Source organism: Musa acuminata, unplaced genomic scaffold, assembly GCF_036884655.1.
Source record: "Musa acuminata AAA Group cultivar baxijiao unplaced genomic scaffold, Cavendish_Baxijiao_AAA HiC_scaffold_1139, whole genome shotgun sequence".
Classification (NCBI taxonomy): domain Eukaryota; kingdom Viridiplantae; phylum Streptophyta; class Magnoliopsida; order Zingiberales; family Musaceae; genus Musa; species Musa acuminata.
Genome location: NW_027021351.1, coordinates 3,434,610 through 3,451,331, shown reverse-complemented (window position 1 = coordinate 3,451,331; position 16,722 = coordinate 3,434,610). Strand labels below are relative to the sequence as shown.

The 16,722-nt window shown below is 41.4% G+C and overlaps 3 protein-coding genes across 3 annotated transcripts; 1 reads left to right on the top strand and 2 right to left on the bottom strand.

Annotated features, from left to right (window-relative positions):
* Positions 1-2,232: 2,232 nt before the first annotated feature.
* On the bottom strand, positions 2,233-2,892 carry LOC135671431 (pathogen-associated molecular patterns-induced protein A70-like). Its single transcript, XM_065179542.1, has one exon. The coding sequence runs from the start codon at positions 2,867-2,869 to the stop codon at positions 2,279-2,281; it is 591 nt and encodes a 196-aa protein (XP_065035614.1). The 5' UTR covers positions 2,870-2,892; the 3' UTR covers positions 2,233-2,278.
* An 893-nt stretch (positions 2,893-3,785) lies between these two features.
* Positions 3,786-5,709, bottom strand: LOC135671335 (zinc transporter 7-like). The gene is made up of 5 exons (XM_065179375.1): positions 5,470-5,709; positions 5,334-5,391; positions 4,568-5,256; positions 4,325-4,474; positions 3,786-4,236 (listed from the first exon to the last, which is right to left on the bottom strand). Exons 1-5 carry the CDS (start codon positions 5,482-5,484, stop codon positions 3,931-3,933), a joined length of 1,218 nt encoding a protein of 405 aa, XP_065035447.1. The 5' UTR covers positions 5,485-5,709; the 3' UTR covers positions 3,786-3,930.
* Positions 5,710-6,347: 638 nt separating this feature from the next.
* On the top strand, positions 6,348-11,708 carry LOC103973050 (uncharacterized). Its single transcript, XM_009387516.3, has 8 exons — positions 6,348-6,981; positions 7,921-8,023; positions 8,106-8,171; positions 9,870-10,037; positions 10,124-10,220; positions 11,057-11,185; positions 11,266-11,385; positions 11,456-11,708. Exons 1-6 carry the CDS (start codon positions 6,441-6,443, stop codon positions 11,174-11,176), a joined length of 1,095 nt encoding a protein of 364 aa, XP_009385791.2. The 5' UTR covers positions 6,348-6,440; the 3' UTR covers positions 11,177-11,185; positions 11,266-11,385; positions 11,456-11,708.
* Positions 11,709-16,722: the final 5,014 nt, after the last annotated feature.

Here is a 16,722-nt window from a genome sequence, read left to right as displayed (position 1 = left end):
GAGGCCTGAATGAGGCGAAGAGACTAGTTTGATGTATATGATAAGATGAGACATGGTATTATTGGTCGTTAAGGACGTATATGATAAGATGAGACATGGCGGTTCGACGACGTTCCTATAAACGATTACATATATCAATGCTTAGGTTAGTAATTTACGGGAGTTTTTGAAACATCGGAGCTCAGTTAACTATTGAAATCGAGTAGTGAGCTGATCTAAGGGCACCATTATCGATCATTATTTAGTCATGAAGATGTTTGTTGAATCATTGTGTTATGGTTACCACATACGAGGCCTGAACGAGGCGAAGAGACTAGTTTGACGTATATGATAAGATGAGACATGACGGTTCGACGACGTTCCTATAGACGATTACATATATCAATGCTTAGGTTAGTAATTTACGAGAGTTTTTGAAACATCGGAGCTCATTTAACTATTGAAATCGAGTAGTGAGCTGATCTAAGGGCACCATTATCGATCATTATTTAGTCATGAAGATGTTTGTTGAATCATTGTGTTATGGTTACCACATACGAGGCCTGAATGAGGCGAAGAGACTAGTTTGACGTATATGATAAGATGAGACATGGTATTATTGGTCGTTAAGGACATATATGATAAGATGAGACATGGCGGTTCGACGACGTTCCTATAGACGATTACATATATCAATGCTTAGGTTAGTAATTTATGAGAGTTTTTGAAACATCGGAGCTCAGTTAACTATTGAAATCGAGTAATGAGCTGATCTAAGGGCACAATTATCGATCATTATTTAGTTATGAAGATGTTTGTTGAATCATTGTGTTATGGTTACCACATACGAGGCCTGAATGAGGCGAAGAGACTAGTTTGACGTATATGATAAGATGAGACATGGCATTATTGGTCGTTAAGGACATATATGATAAGATGAGACATGGCGGTTCGACGACGTTCCTATAGACGATTACATACATCAATGCTTAGGTTAGTAATTTACGGGAGTTTTTGAAACATCGGAGCTTAGTTAACTATTGAAATCGAGTAGTTAGCTGATCTAAGGGCACCATTATCGATCATTATTTAGTCATGAAGATGTTTGTTGAATCATTGTGTTATGGTTACCACATACGAGGCCTGAATGAGGCGAAGAGACTAGTTTGACGTATATGATAAGATGAGACATGACATTATTGGTCGTTAAGGACGTATATGATAAGATGAGACATAGCGGTTCGACGATGTTCCTATAGACGATTACATACATCAATGCTTAGGTTAGTAATTTACGGGAGTTTTTGAAACATCGGAGCTCAGTTAACTATTGAAATCGAGTAGTGAGCTGATCTAAGGGCACCATTATCGATCATTATTTAGTCATGAAGATGTTTGTTGAATCATTGTGTTATGGTTACCACATACGAGGCCTAAATGAGGCGAAGAGACTAGTTTGACGTATATGATAAGATGAGACATGACATTATTGGTCGTTAAGGACGTATATGATAAGATGAGACATGGCGGTTCGATGACGTTCCTATAGACGATTACATATATCAATGCTTAGGTTAGTAATTTATGAAAGTTTTTGAAACATCGGAGCTCGGTTAACTATTGAAATCGAGTAGTGAGCTGATCTAAGGGCACCATTATCGATCATTATTTAGTCATGAAGTTGTTTGTTGAATCATTGTGTTATGGTTACCACATACGAGGCCTGAATAAGGCGAAGAGACTAGTTTGACATATATGATAAGATGAGACATGGTATTATTGGTCGTTAAGGATGTATATGATATGATGAAACATGGTATTATTGGTCATTAAGACATATTAAGACAACATATAGAGGTTGTTAAGACAAGTTATCATACTCCGTGAATGACTTTATCACATTTAGAGATGGGTGTTAATATTATTATTATTTTTATTTATTAGAATACTTCATGATCGAATTTGATTGTATCGGAGATACTTCTTGATCGAATTTGATCGCATCTAAGATGAGATGCTTCATGACTAGATTCTCGATCAAAGGAGAGAGACGCTATGATCGCATATTATAGTCAAAATTATAATAACTATTTCTTAATTATATTTTCTATTTAAAATAATAATAATTTCAAAAAAATAAGTGGAACTAAGTTTTGCTAATAACTAATGTGTCCTTTATTGAAAATAAAATAAGCTCATAAAAAAAAGTCCTAATCCCACACATAATAATAATAATAATAATAATAATAATAATAATAATAATAATAATAATAATAATAATAATAATAGCATTTATTTGTTAACGGCCACGGTTGGGCATCGCCCTGTACCTCATGATGGATGCCATGCGCTGCAGCTTCAACTGATGCCGGAACCGATTGATGAAGTCATCAGCCCGCGCATCCACCTCCTCGTCGCCGTCTCCTTCGGCCGGATCCACGGTTTCTGTCGCTGCCGCTGCCGCCGCCGCCTCATCGACCTCCGCCTCGTGGAAGTGCGGGAACGCCGACTCCTCGCTGGCCGGCTTCTTGATCGGCACCGACAGCCTCGGCGGCATCTCCCCGGCCGTCGGCTGCGGCTCCGACTGACTCCGTCCTGAATGTTCGGGGCGGTGATCGGAGGCCTCGAAGGGAGGGGGGATCTCGCCAGAGCGGCAGCGGTGGAGGTTGAAGGAGCGAAGGCGGTCGAGGACGATGGAGGGGGAGCGGGCGAGGAAACGGCAAGGGTAGGCTCCGCCGTCGTCGTCCGCCGCGGTGCCGGGCTGGTGATGGTGGGATGACTTGGAGGCGACGGCGATGCCGCCGATGACGAGGTTGAGGAGGACGAAGAGGACGGTCGGCGTGAACCAGCCGCACATCGAGGCCAACATCGACGGCAGCGACTCTTCCATCGTGGAGTGGGAGACGGAGAGAGTGAGAGGAGCGGGGAGATTTATACTGGGCCGTTGGGGTCGCACATGTCAGAAGCATGTGAGTCTGTTGGAGGTAGAAGGCGACGAAAACGGTTGAGGCGATAGAATTTACGCACTCAAATGACACGAGGACTGTGGGTCCCAATATACATAGTGCTTCACCGCTGGTAGGCAAACCAAAGGGTAAATAAACCGGGTTCACTCGATTGCTGTCCAGTTAACAAACAGAGTTAAAAGGGTCTTTTATATTATTTTTGTTTGCGGGACCCATACGCCATTGACGTTTCCCTTCCGATTGCTGCTCGGTTCTTCTTTCTGATGCGGAAGGGAAGAACGTACTCTACCCAACTCATCGGTGCATTAATTCTGCATCACGAATAATTGAAGAGGTTGAAGATGTTTACGTGCGTGAGATATGAACGTATTCCAGATCCGACGCCCAAGGGGGGAAGTGGAGATGGAGGAGGCAGTGGCGGACGTGATGAAAGCTGGTCTCCGCAGCCGTCCTCTTCGTCCTACCGCCCGGAAGACGTCCTTCGTCACCATCGACGGGAACGAGGATGGCTGCAAGCCGTCATTCTCCAGCTCCGCCTGCAGCATCGACGCCGGTCGCGGCGTTGACGGGGTGCCCTACTTCGTCGGGTGCAATCTATGGTTACGTACTACCATTATTCGGGTTGTCTGTACTGTCGGAAAAGTCTTCTCTCCATTGCAGTAATGTAATGCCAACGAGCTTTCCCCACGAGAACATGGCGGCAACTTCATCAAACATCTTCTTATCGACATTGGATTTGTCTGCCATCCTGACATGGCCTTATTTCTCTGTATGTTAGGCTTGGCTCTGTCACACCCATGCTATTTCCGGGACAAAAGTATGACTCATATCGTAGCGTGATAGCAGTAATTATCCTCATCGGAGGTGGATTTTATTAGACATTGCTTGGCCATGAAGACAAACAAGCTTTCTCTCATAAACAAATGAAGGATCGCAGTCACATGAAGTAATATTCTCCTCCCTCGGTAAAGGAGTGCATCACGATTCACGCCCAGACGGCGAGGGCCGACATCGCTCCGGCGCCGAGGAACAGGGCAGAGTAGGACGCCACCTGAAGCCGCACGTTGCATCTCATCGTCTGGCTCAGGAAATCGGCAGCGATCAGATCCACCAAAGCCATGTATATCAGAATCCCCGCCGACATCGAGTCCAGCAACCCCTCCACCACCAGCGCCCTCGGGCTCTTGGCGTTGTAGGACGACGCGATGCCCAAGCCGACGGCGATCCCCGCGGGCGTCGTGATGGCGAAGAAGCACGCCATCACGGCCGCCACCGTGTTCTTGAACTGTGCCTGCATGCGACCGCCACGCCGTCGTTCCCAACCTCGAATCACTCACTGATCAAGATCGAATAAGAGGTGACAGGGATCGCTCGCTCACCTGCGAGATGCACCCGCCCAGTGCGAAGCCTTCGAAGAACTGGTGGAAGGAGAGGGCTGCCACCAGGGGCCTTATGGTGCATGGGCTCTGTGACACGCCCAACGAGAGTCCGATGATGACGGAATGCGACACGATTCCAAGCTCCAATATCTATCCACAGATCGTAACGGAGTCCCATGTAAGCAAATAAGCTTATTATGCTCGAAAAAGGGAATAGCGTCTACCAACGGTGGATTGGGTCACCTGAGATACCACCACGTTCCTTGCGTGAGAGGAGGTCTCGCCCTCGTCCTCGTGGTCATGGCCGTGAGAGCGGCCGGGGGTCGCGAGGACGTGCACATGGCCGTGGCGATGCGCCGTCGAATGGACGTGCATCCCTACGATGTGCATTGGGCCTTTCTCACTCCCCGACGCCTTCCCCCTCGCCTCCGGGGCCACTGAGATGACGGTGATTCCGTTCTTGTCATCTTCCGCTGCCGTTATTGGCGCCACTGCAGTTACGGCGGCCGCGGCATTCGTCGACTCCGCTCGTTGCTTCCGCTCGTAGAACTGGGTTCCCAAGAAGTCGACGACGAGGGTGCCAAGCGCCGCCAGCATTGCTCCGAAGCCGGCGAAGGGGAAGCGCCGCCAGGGAGAGTCCGGGAGGCAGGGGTGCGTGAGCGACGACTCTGCTCCGTGCAACATATGCACGAAGCCCGTTGCGAGTATAACACCGGCGGCGAACGCCTTGGCGCAGACGAACAGGCCCCCGTCCGTGCGCAGAAGCCGCTGCTTCCGCCCCACGAGAGGGATGGCCACGCCGACGGTTCCGGCCACCAGGATCGCCGCGATGGCCGCAACCTTAAGCCGCAAAGCCTCCTCGCCGTCCCGGCACTCCTCCGCCGCATCGACGGCCGCGCAGCTCGTCGCCGCCATCGACTCCGACACCCTCACTTCAAAATTAATCCAGGACTTGAGCGCCCGACATCCAAAACATACGAATCAAAGAGCAAAAAGGAGCGATTTTTACCCGAAAAATAGCTCAGCTGCTCACGGAATCGAGTGAGGCAGACCAAAATATCAAAAGCCTGCATAAGAAACCGAATCAGCTCGACCACAAGGTTTCTATAGCTCGATTCCGGCACACGACATCATCAAGTACATACCTCAACGACAGACATCGGAAGATCTTTCGCGAAAGTTGGTCGTGAGTTGGAACTCGAGATCTTCTATCGATGCCTTCTCTCTCTTTTCTCCGAGGGAGAGGCGGAATCAATGAATTTTATAAGCAGCTGAACGAAGGAACCACCACAACATGTCGTCATCGGGGAGAGGGAGAACGGGGGAGCTGGGTTGACCGTACCGTACTCTACCATGAACGCGGACGACCGAGATGAGACGGCAGAGGCTCTGCAGGGACCGAACCAAGCCGACCGCCCATAATTTAGCATGGTTCAGAGCAGAGCATACCCACTGGGTGCGATGGGAATGTCGACATCGTGGCGATCGGGCCACGTTCACCCAGCAGCGAGGGTTGACCTGCCGTGCCTGCGAACGACTGCGTGCTCTGCTGCGATTCCCGGTCCCTCCGATTCGCAGGATGACCCGTCTCCGTCGCGTGCTTTCTTGGCTTGCAGATGGCGGGTACGTTTGTGGCGGACGCAGCGACCCTGCCACAGGGCCCCGCCTCCGCGTGTAAGCCACGTCGGCCTGGGTAGTAAAACTGGTCGCGTAAGTACCCGTCCATGTAATTATCATGACGCATGGGGATTGTGCACCGTCGGATGCGCGATCCAACTAAAAGGAACGGTGAGTGAATTGAGATCTTTTAATGGTCATTTTAACCATATTATTTGGAATTTGTATGTTAATTTATTCGTTCTATAATTTTAAGTCTCCTCCGGGTGATGCACCAACCGTGGTACCCTCCTGGGCCCGCGCTAGGAACCAATGCTAAGGCGAGTACTACGTGGGTCGCGTGTTTCAGACACGGTTTACATCAGCCGCTGTCACATGGTCTCCATGTGGTGCGAGCGATTCCAATCTGCTTCCGGAACAAACTTGTCTTCTAACAACTCAGCGAAAGAGAAAAAGGTCGAAGGCGAAAGGGTGAGGAGGAAGAGACAGTGGGCCGGCGATGGCGAGATCCCCCGTCTTGATCTATTTGATCGTGGTGCTCTTCGTGCTCCTACTCCTCTCCTTCGCCCCGAAACGACCTAACCGCCCCCACCGCCGGCTAAAGCTCCGTTCCGCCGCTGACGTCTCCGACCAGACCGGCCGCGACCGCCGTGGCATTCCCTTCGACCCTGTCATCGCAGACATCGAGCGCCGCCGGGAGGATCGCGAGTGGGAGCGGGCCCACTTCCTCCCCCAGGGTCACGCCCCCGCCATGGAGGCCCAGCCCGAGTGGGAGGACTTCATGGACGCTGAAGACTACATCAACGACGAGGAGCGCTTCAATGTCTCCGACCGCATCGTGCAGCTCTTTCCCAAGATCGACGTTGCCCCCGCCGACGGCTTTGTTAGCTCCGATGAGCTGGCCGAGTGGAATCTCAGGCAGGTGGAGAAAGAGGTGATGCACCGGACTCAGCGGGACATGGAGCTCCATGACAAGAATCACGACGGCTTCATCTCGTTCGAGGAGTACGAGCCGCCCAACTGGGCCCGTCGATACCATGGTCGGTACAGATCCCTGCTTAGCAACAAATCTGTTCTAATTGCAAAAGAAACCCTTCTTTTTCTTCACCTGTTTTGTCGTAAATTCTTTGGTTCCTAATTTGCAGATATTCAATGCCTTTTCTATTTTCCCTATCTCTTTGGTGAAAGACTAGTTGTTTTCACTACTTCTTCATTGTCGAGATTGAGATTTCCCTTTCTGCTAAAGACCATTAAGGATCACAAAGCGGGGCTTCAGATTCCAGCAAATATTGGAAGTTTTACCCATCTGAACTTTGAGGGTTTCACTTGATACGGGAGTGTGTTTGGTATTCCATTGCATTATTGCTCTGGATTCTCTGACCTGTTTAATATGAGGCGTATAATTTCATCCTCATGTTTCAGTTTTCTAGATGTGAAATTTCTTATAAGCATAAAAATGATACCTTGAGGTCTGGATTCAAGCAAAAAATTGGAGTCTAATATTCCCTTCGCCCCCTCCCCACCTCTCTCCCCTAAAGTATCAAGTATAATTCTTCTTCTTTTTTCTTTAATTACTTGGGAGATCAAAAAAGAAATGTTCTCCAAAGTTGTCCGTCCTCTTTAAAGAGTTATTCTTCTTCAGCAAGCACTGCATCCACCTGTCTCTTCACTGCACTATCCCTCTGACACTCTTTTCTCAAGATTAACGTCAAATTTTAGTTCAAGCAAAATGTACTGGAACACATTTATGGGCAACTTATCCGTTCCAAGAGCTGATAAACTTGCATAGGATATGCTGTTAGGCACAGGGCAGTACAATCAATACACATAATCTTTGGTCAATTGAGTCTTTAGGCTTCATCATTATTCATTTGATTGTTACACATCTGTAGGAGCTTAGCAGTGCATGAAGATAAAGATATGGAACTTGAAGGTTGAGCCTGAGATAAATATATTACTTTTTCTTAATATACTGGCAGATGATAATGCAACCGATGATAAAGTGGGATGGTGGAAAGCGGAGCATTTCAATGCTTCAGATATGAATGGTGATAGTCTTCTTAATCTAACAGAGTTTAATGAGTAAGTTCTTTGCTCGTGTACCCATCCAGATTTGCATGCTATTTTCCTTTTTTGTTTATTTTTTAAAATTTTATGGCTACAGCTTTCTTCATCCAGCTGACACCAACAATCCAAAGCTGATCCACTGGTTGTCCAAAGAAGAAATTAGGTACTGCTATCTCTGCTTTGCCAAACATTCTTCAAGGTTGTGTACATTAATGCCTCATTAAAAAGATTAGTTGTATTTGCAAAATATCATACTTTTAATAAGGTAGAGGCTCCTATGCAATCTTAATTCTCTTAAACATATGTTAATATTGTGCATAATGGGAGCCCTCTGTTCTTATAGAAATTTTATGCCAATGATTTTGGGATCTATGTACATGGTAGGTTATCTTTATGCTGAAGACATTCTCATTTCTTTTATCCACTCATTAAAAACTGTATGTTATAGCTAAACATAAACTCCCTGTGTTAACATTCATGTTTCAAACTTCAAAGTGTGTAATCATGAAGTTTAAACTTGCAAATATCAGACTGTGAACTAACTTTTTCATGTGCCAAAGGTGCTATGAAGGAAACCAATAATTGATGGCCTAAGGAACTCACAGAAGGATGTGAAGGGAAGTCTGAACATCTTTAAAAAAAAAAAGAATTATGCATTTAATTCCAAATATCTTTAGTTGTCTACATGGTTCCTTTCAGAATTTTTTCTCTTTATGCTTAGATTGCACTACTTCTTACTTATAGAGGTTGCAAAATAATCTATCCTATCTTTTGATGGTTATCCATCCATCTTTAATTTGTATAGCAGTGAATTGTGCATGTTCACTGTCATGATCGGCCAACATTCTACCCTTGGTTGATTCCATTGTTATCCTCTTTCCCTAAACACAGATATGCTTCTTTCTTTATATGCATGGTACAAGTTCATACTTTACCCTTAGTTTTGCTTCCCTAGAAGATGAGCTTGAAATTTCAAAGGCATGTTACGTGCTATGTTGTCATTTAGGTATGCAAATTGATTTTGACATTTGCTTAGTGTACAGTGTTTCACTACTTTGTCTTAATCCTAATCTAATAACATGTTTATATGTCAAAAGATTTGTTGATTTTTAATGTGGGAACAACAAATAATTTCACGATGATGCATAATATTTATTATCAAACTTTTGGCAAAGCCAACTTAACATCTAAACAAACACCTTTCTCAGAGTTTTTTTATTTTCTAGTACTTGGTAGGAATGAGCTTTCCTTATAGTTTACTGGGGTTTGGAGGAGGAAAGATATCATTATTCCTATTGTAGCCTTTTAGGTTTTAATTGAATCCCCTCTCTTGCATAATTCTGCTTTGGCTATGAAATTGGGATCATTGTAGATGGTTAATTGGATGTCTCTACAATTTTATCAACATGGTTTGCATGATTAGTTGTTCGATTTCCATGGTCACTTTTCATGAATTGCTGAGATCTGTAGATGATCCTATAGATCATCGGCTATATGACAGATCTCATGCAGGTAATGATCCCGATAAATTTCTAGCTAATACAGCTGACCACTGTCAACTTCACTCCTTTGTTTGACGGATCTTGTCACCTAACTGATCTTCAATCCTTTTCATGTTCTGCATCTGCACATCCTGTACATCTGGAATGATCCTGAACAATCCTGAACTTTGCGACTGATTCTAACTGATCTTGATCTTGAAAACTTATTAATGGTAAAAAGTCTTGATGGCCATTCTTGACGTTCACACGTTTCATCACTGAAAACTTTATATGTTTTGAATTTTTTTTTTAATTTCGTACAGAAGGTATTTTCTTGTCACGCTTTTTTGTTGCTGACATGATTTAATTTGCCTTCTCAGGGAAAGAGATAAAGATAAAGATGGGAAGCTTAATTTTCAAGAATATTTTAATGGTTTCTTTGACTTAATAAGGAAAGATGATGTTTACAATTTTACACATGAATCCGATGGTTCAACAGATGCACCGGCTAAAAGGCTTTTCTCACAGCTTGACCACAACAATGATGGGTATGTGCACTGGGATTCATTTTTTGCTATTGTAAATAGAAAACTAAATTTATTTGGGGTCATTTTATACATGCTTTTCTTTACAGATACTTATCAGAAGATGAGTTGATACCCGTAATTGGTGATCTACACCCATCAGAGCGTTACTATGCTAAGCAACAAGCTGATTATGTTATTTCAGAGGTACCTGTTGAATATATTCTCACACAATATTATATTCACATCATGCCTAGATATAAGAACGCTCAAAAGAAGATATCTTGTTCAACAAAAACACTGGTGATTGACTTTGATAAAACCATATATAGAGAATTTTACCTAGTCATGAACAAGAAACCTTTCCTTATCCATTCAAAAGGATGAGAAGAAAGATAAATTTTCTTTTTCGATAACCAATCTCAATTGCTGAGTTAGTAATAGGATTCTACCAAAACAAATAGCAAAGAAGGGGAAGTCTTCCATATCATTTTTTTCGTTCCTTATTTCAACTCTTTTCAATTGTGTCTCCCAATTTATCTTGATGAGTTTTGGGGGGTAGAAGAAAGATGACTGTAGTTGAGGTTCACGGTCCTGGTGCATTACACATGTATCATAGTTTAGGTATTGTAATTTTTTTCACTTGTCATCACATGAAAGGTGGAATAAGATTTTAGAACCTTGTTCACGATTTATCTTGGTCAATTTGTAGTTTATCCAATGCAAAATATTAATCGAATCAATTATACCATGACCCTTTGTGACTTGGGAGACCAAGGTTCGAGTCACGAAAATATTCTCTTTAAATATCTAAAGGTAAGGCTGTGTGCTTTGGCCCTCCCTAGACCCTACATTGACGGAAGCCTCGTGCACGGGGTACGTTTAATTATACCATGGAGACCTTAGATGCATGTACATTTCATGAAACTTTTTACTATAAGTATGTTCTGCGTGGATGATGGGCTTCATGTCGTTCACATAATGCTGAAATAAGGGTGAGGCAGAAATAACTTCTAACCGAGTAATTCTTGGCAAATATGCAGGCAGATACAGATAAAGACAGGCGCTTAACTTTGAAAGAGATGATTGAAAATCCTTATGTATTCTACAGTGCTATTTTTGCCGAGGAAGATGATTATAACTATCATGATGAGTTCCGCTAGTTAATCCTGGTAACTTATAAATTCCTGATTTATGTAATAGCACATTCCTAAGAATTTTTCGTATTTATTTTTACCCACTTTTGTTTCAGGTTGGAAATAGTACCACAAGAACTTCAAGGATTTTTCTTTTTTTCTATAGCCTGAGTGTGTACCATTAGTCGACAAATCATCCTTCCTGCAAGTGATCATGATAGATGGTTCATCTGAACGTAAGTCCTTTGGACCGAATAAGTTTCTGATAATATCATTTAATTTCAATAATGCATTCTCTTTTGACAGGTTGTGTGTCTGCAAAGTTGCTGCCATTAGATTTTAATTTGACCAATTAATTTAGTTAGAAATTCACTGGATTTTTCTTCTTCTTTCAAAGGCATGCTGGCCTTTTCGTTATCTAATTGGATGTATGTAAAAATAGAATGACAGTTAAATATGATATAGATTGTACACATTTCCCCTTCTTTGCTCGGTTATTCTGTTCTAATAAAATGATTTGGTGCAATGATGTGACTCAACATTGCATCCACTTGTATTAGTTGGTATTATTAAATTATGTTATTAATATAATGATCTGTCATTGATCTTTGATGAAATTGGTAAGTATTGATGATGGATTAGCAATATTAAATTACCAGGAAAAATGAATGATTGCACATAAGATGAATCCTAAACAGGTGGCTTTGGATCAGCTCCTGCTGATAAAGTGGTGCACATAGTTTGCATTTGCTTGTTTCATCAACTCCTGTGGTGTATGATAAGATTTTGGATTCGAATCTAAATCAAAATATGATAAAATTTTATAATTTAAATCATAATAAGATAAATCTCTAATGCTATCATTGTGAAGAAAGGGAGGACCAACACTATTAATCTGCATATAAATACGACACACACACACACACACATATATATATATATATATATCTATCTTTTACTTCTAATCTTTATTATTCTATCTAATCTTATTTGAAATATTTTAGAATATCCAAACTTTTTAAATGAAAGACCATTGAAATATCTAACTGGACTTCATATAGAAGGAATACCATCACTACAACGATCAAATTCTAAGAATAGATTTATACAAGTAGGCAATGATGCAATTCAAGTAGGCTCTGTTAGGATCATACTAGCACTAAAAGGAGGGGGGGGAGGGGTTAAATTAGTCATATAGTAATTTTAATAAATTTTAAAGTTTGATTGATTAGGCTATGTTAGGATCATACTAGCACTATGTTAGGATTTATAGAAACTTAAATCGATTTTAAAATTCGATTGATAAATCTTTTATGATTAACCAAAACTGCAAGTAAAGGTTGCAAGTAAATCAACAAGTAATAGCAAATTAAGGTAAGAGAAGAAATGTAAACCGATTTATAGTGGTTCTATCATCCCGACCTACGTCCACTCCTAATTCCTCTTTCCTCGAGATCATCGGCTTTCATTTCTGATCTTCTTTCCAATAAGTGAAGATCAATTACCCTTGTTACAACTCTTTTCATTTTAATAGGTTTAGGAGAAAACCTTCGTACTCACTCTTTTACAAGAGACCACATCTCTTATAACTTAGCATTATCTCTAAACTTAAGAAAGAGAAAGAGACTCAAACAATCAATGCTCAAAAAAAGAGTGGGATATTTATAAACCCCAAAAAGCTTCATGAATGGAGCCAAAAATTTTAAATCCCCAAAATTTTAGAATACTAACGGTACTACCGTCGGCACTATGTGGTATTATCACTAGCGCCGAATGGTACTACCGATCGTGACGAAGCCAAGAATCCAAGCTTTAGCGATACCATCGTCGGCCTAGGTGGTACTGCTATCGACATGGGCGATAGTATTGTCGAAACCGTCGAAAAAGAACACTTCAGTCCTTTTCGAGTGACTTAGGCGATACCATCACCTAGGCCTGGCAGTACCATTGCCCAAGCCTACTTTAAGTCACTGATTTGACCTTTTAATAGATCCAATTCTGCCTTGGTTCAAACCTAATGGGTGCTTGATAAGTTGGCATAGTTTCGACCCAATACCAACTCAATTTGACCCAAAAATATCTTGATCAAGACTTTAATATTCTAACCACATATTCGGCATAATTATGAAGCTTTCAACATGTTGTATGCTATTTCGGCATGTCATCCAATCTTTTGACACTTCATCCAAACCTTTAGTATATCGTCCTTTCATTCGATATATCGCTCAACCTATTGGCATATCGACTTTGCCATAGCATTTGATCTTTTGATGCAATACCCGATCCTTCCGACACGATGCTCAAACTTATAGCACGAAGTCCAATCTTCGGCACGTCGACCAATCCTCTGGCCCGACGTTCAATTTCCAACATGATATTTTTCTGGCCCAACGTTTGATTCTCCTACTTCGATAATTTGTACTTTGATGGTTCGAGTCTGTGATTGAAATATTTCTTGCATCACTTATCTCAAAAGCATATTAATCCATAAACTCATCATCAAAATTTAAGATTTAACAGGCTCAAGATCGTCAATTGGTTTAGAAAAAAAATAATGATGTGTGTTTACATTATCTCTATAACTTGTTGGTTTAACAATTGTTCTTTTTGATTTTCTCAATATTAGAATTTCTTGTTTATTAACATCATTACTCTCCTTATCATTTTAATTCATTGGTGATGAAAAACTAATAAGAGCAAAGATATATATATGAGGAAGAAGATGAGCCAAAATCTACAGAGTATTAGATGATAAAGGAATCTCAACCATATATTTTGAAAATGTATCACTTTCATTATTATGATTGATAGTTTTTAAAAAAAATTATTTATGAAGCATAATAACAAAAAATTTTATCAAACTCAATATCTCGAGATACCATATACCTATATGTTTATGGTTCTATATATTTTTAATCTTTCTTCCTTTCATCACTGCCAATAAAAATGTATTTCTTAACCTTTGCATCAAGCTTGCTTTTTAAAAAGTCTAGTATATGAACATAGCATGAAGAACAAATATTCTAAAATATTTAACATTTGGTTTCTCACCGAGTTCATATGGAGACTTCAAATTGATTAGAATAAGAGAAGTTCAATTAACAACATAAGTTACACATGCTATACCTTTTACTCATAAGGTTTTGGGTAAATTTTTTTGGATAAAGCCAACATTTACATAAGATGTCGAATCTTTCGTTCAACCATCTCATTTTGTTGTGGTGTATATGCTAATGTAAGTTTCCTTTCGATATCATACTTTTTGAAAAACTAGAAGAATCTATCATAAGTAAACTCGCCATTATTATCATAGCACAATCTTTTAATTTTTCTTTTAAGAGCACTTTCAACTGTTAACTTGAATTCTTAAAATTAAAAAAAAATATTCTGATTTTACCTTCACAAAATAGACCTAAGTGAACCTTGTAAAATTATTAATAAAGAGAAGCATATAGTGAGAACCTGAATAAAATAATGTTTGAGTAGGGCCCATTAGATTGCTATGAATAACCTCCAAACGAGATTTACATCTACAAAGTGATTTATCAAAAGATTGCTTATGTGCTTTGCCATTTTAACATCTTTCACAAACTTCATTACCACTAAAAGTAATAATATTGGAAAGACCACTTACTAAACTTTTCTGCATCATAATCTTTAATTTAAAAAAAATTATATAACCAAGTCTAGCATGCCAAATTGATGTACCATTATTTATACTCATCTTATCAACATAACATGTTGACGTTGATAAAATATATAAATATTTAACCCTTTTAACCGTATGTACTATATATATATATTTAATTCTTTTATATTGTGAAGAAACTTAATTTTTTTAGGATCAAAAAGAATATAATTTTCAACATCGACTGCATTTACAATAGAGAAAAGATTTTTTCTCGTACTTGAAATATGGTACGTACTCTTCAATGTAATAGGATCATTATCTTTATTTGAAATTATAATAGTATTTTCTTTTTTCACTTGGTGAATAATATTATATGTCATGATAATTGTACCATTAAATTCTGATTTTTTTTTTCACAAAATAAACCCAAGTGAACCTTGTAAAACTATCGAGAAGTACATAACGAGAACCTGAATGAGATGGTGTTTGAGTAGAGCCCATTAGATTGTTATGAATAAGCTCCAAGCGAGATCTTTTTTAGTCTCTTCAAATCATTAATATTAATTATTTTATTTTTAAATATTATATCGTTCGTATAATCTTAAATAATTTTAAAAGATTATTTCTATCAGATAAATCTAACGCATCTCCGCATCGATGTCCGTGTTGACCAGTGGATGGTGCATTGATGTCAGAAGCTTTTGCATGGGCTCGTGACCTGCGGACCCCACAGCCACATCCGCATCCACTGTCTGTCATATGCCTCATGATGGTTGCATACGGATGAAATGGAAGCCGAGCATGAACACGTCACGTCGATGGTCCCGAACCAGTCATGTCTTTTACCCAAGTCGTCAACCCCAGACGACCTCTTTCTCAGCCTTTGCTCGTGCCAGCTTTCTCCTCCTTTCGTCCCCTCCAATGATACCCCCCGACTCACAGACAGCGTTATGATGGTGATGCATGGAACCGCACACGTATCAGACCTCTCTCTCTCTCTCTCTCTCTCTCTCTCTCTCTCTCTCTCTCTCTTCATGGGAGTCCATACCGTCCAGATGAAACCAGAGAAGAACAGAAGAAACCTCGCACGTACTGCAGCGGAGGTGCGCTCGGAAGACGCACTTCTTTGACGACGAATGGCGCCCGAAGGTAATCGGATTCATGACAGCAAGCAGCGAGTAGCATTCCTGCTGGTCTTCACATGCTGCAGCATTCCCAGGCAGAAGTAAAAGCTTCAGGACAAAGCATTCGGTACTGTTCGTCTGATCTCCGTACCGCTGTTTGCGTGGTGTTGGTATTCTTTAGTCGTGTGCCCATGGCGTCGATTCCTCCATGTGATAGGACCAAAGCAGGGAGCCTTTTGCTTGCTGCAGCCTCAGCCATTCACTCTGCTGGTGTTCTCATAGACGAATCCAATTCATCAAGTTGAGATTGTAGTATTCCATGTGGATAGCATATATTATTAGTCAATCGAGTGACCGACTGTGATGAGAAGTGGAATTGCCGTGTGAACCATTCTATGTATGTAGTAATCTATTCAGCTGCCATCGCCCGAGCTTTGTCGAGTTGTCTTTGTCTTTGTTGGACTGTCGTTGGTCCAAACCCTAAGGACCGCTCCCCACTCTCCTCCCCGAAGTACCCTAGCGAGAGGAGTAGTGCTTGGAACACATGGATGGACGTAATCATGATTCTTTTGGCCTGCAGAACTCAGTCACCTTTTTTTCCTCATACCGAATTCATCATGCAAGCACCTCATGTCAACGGCATCTGCTTCAAAAGTCTAAACCCTAATGCCTCAAGCTCATCTCTTTCGCCTCCGTAGACCAACTTTTTAAAAGAGGAAGAAGCTCAAAGAGAAGAGAGAGAGAGAGAGAGAGAGAGTAAAGTGGGGAATGAATGGAGTGGCATGCAGTGCATTACCGGACCTCGTGATAGCTGCTGC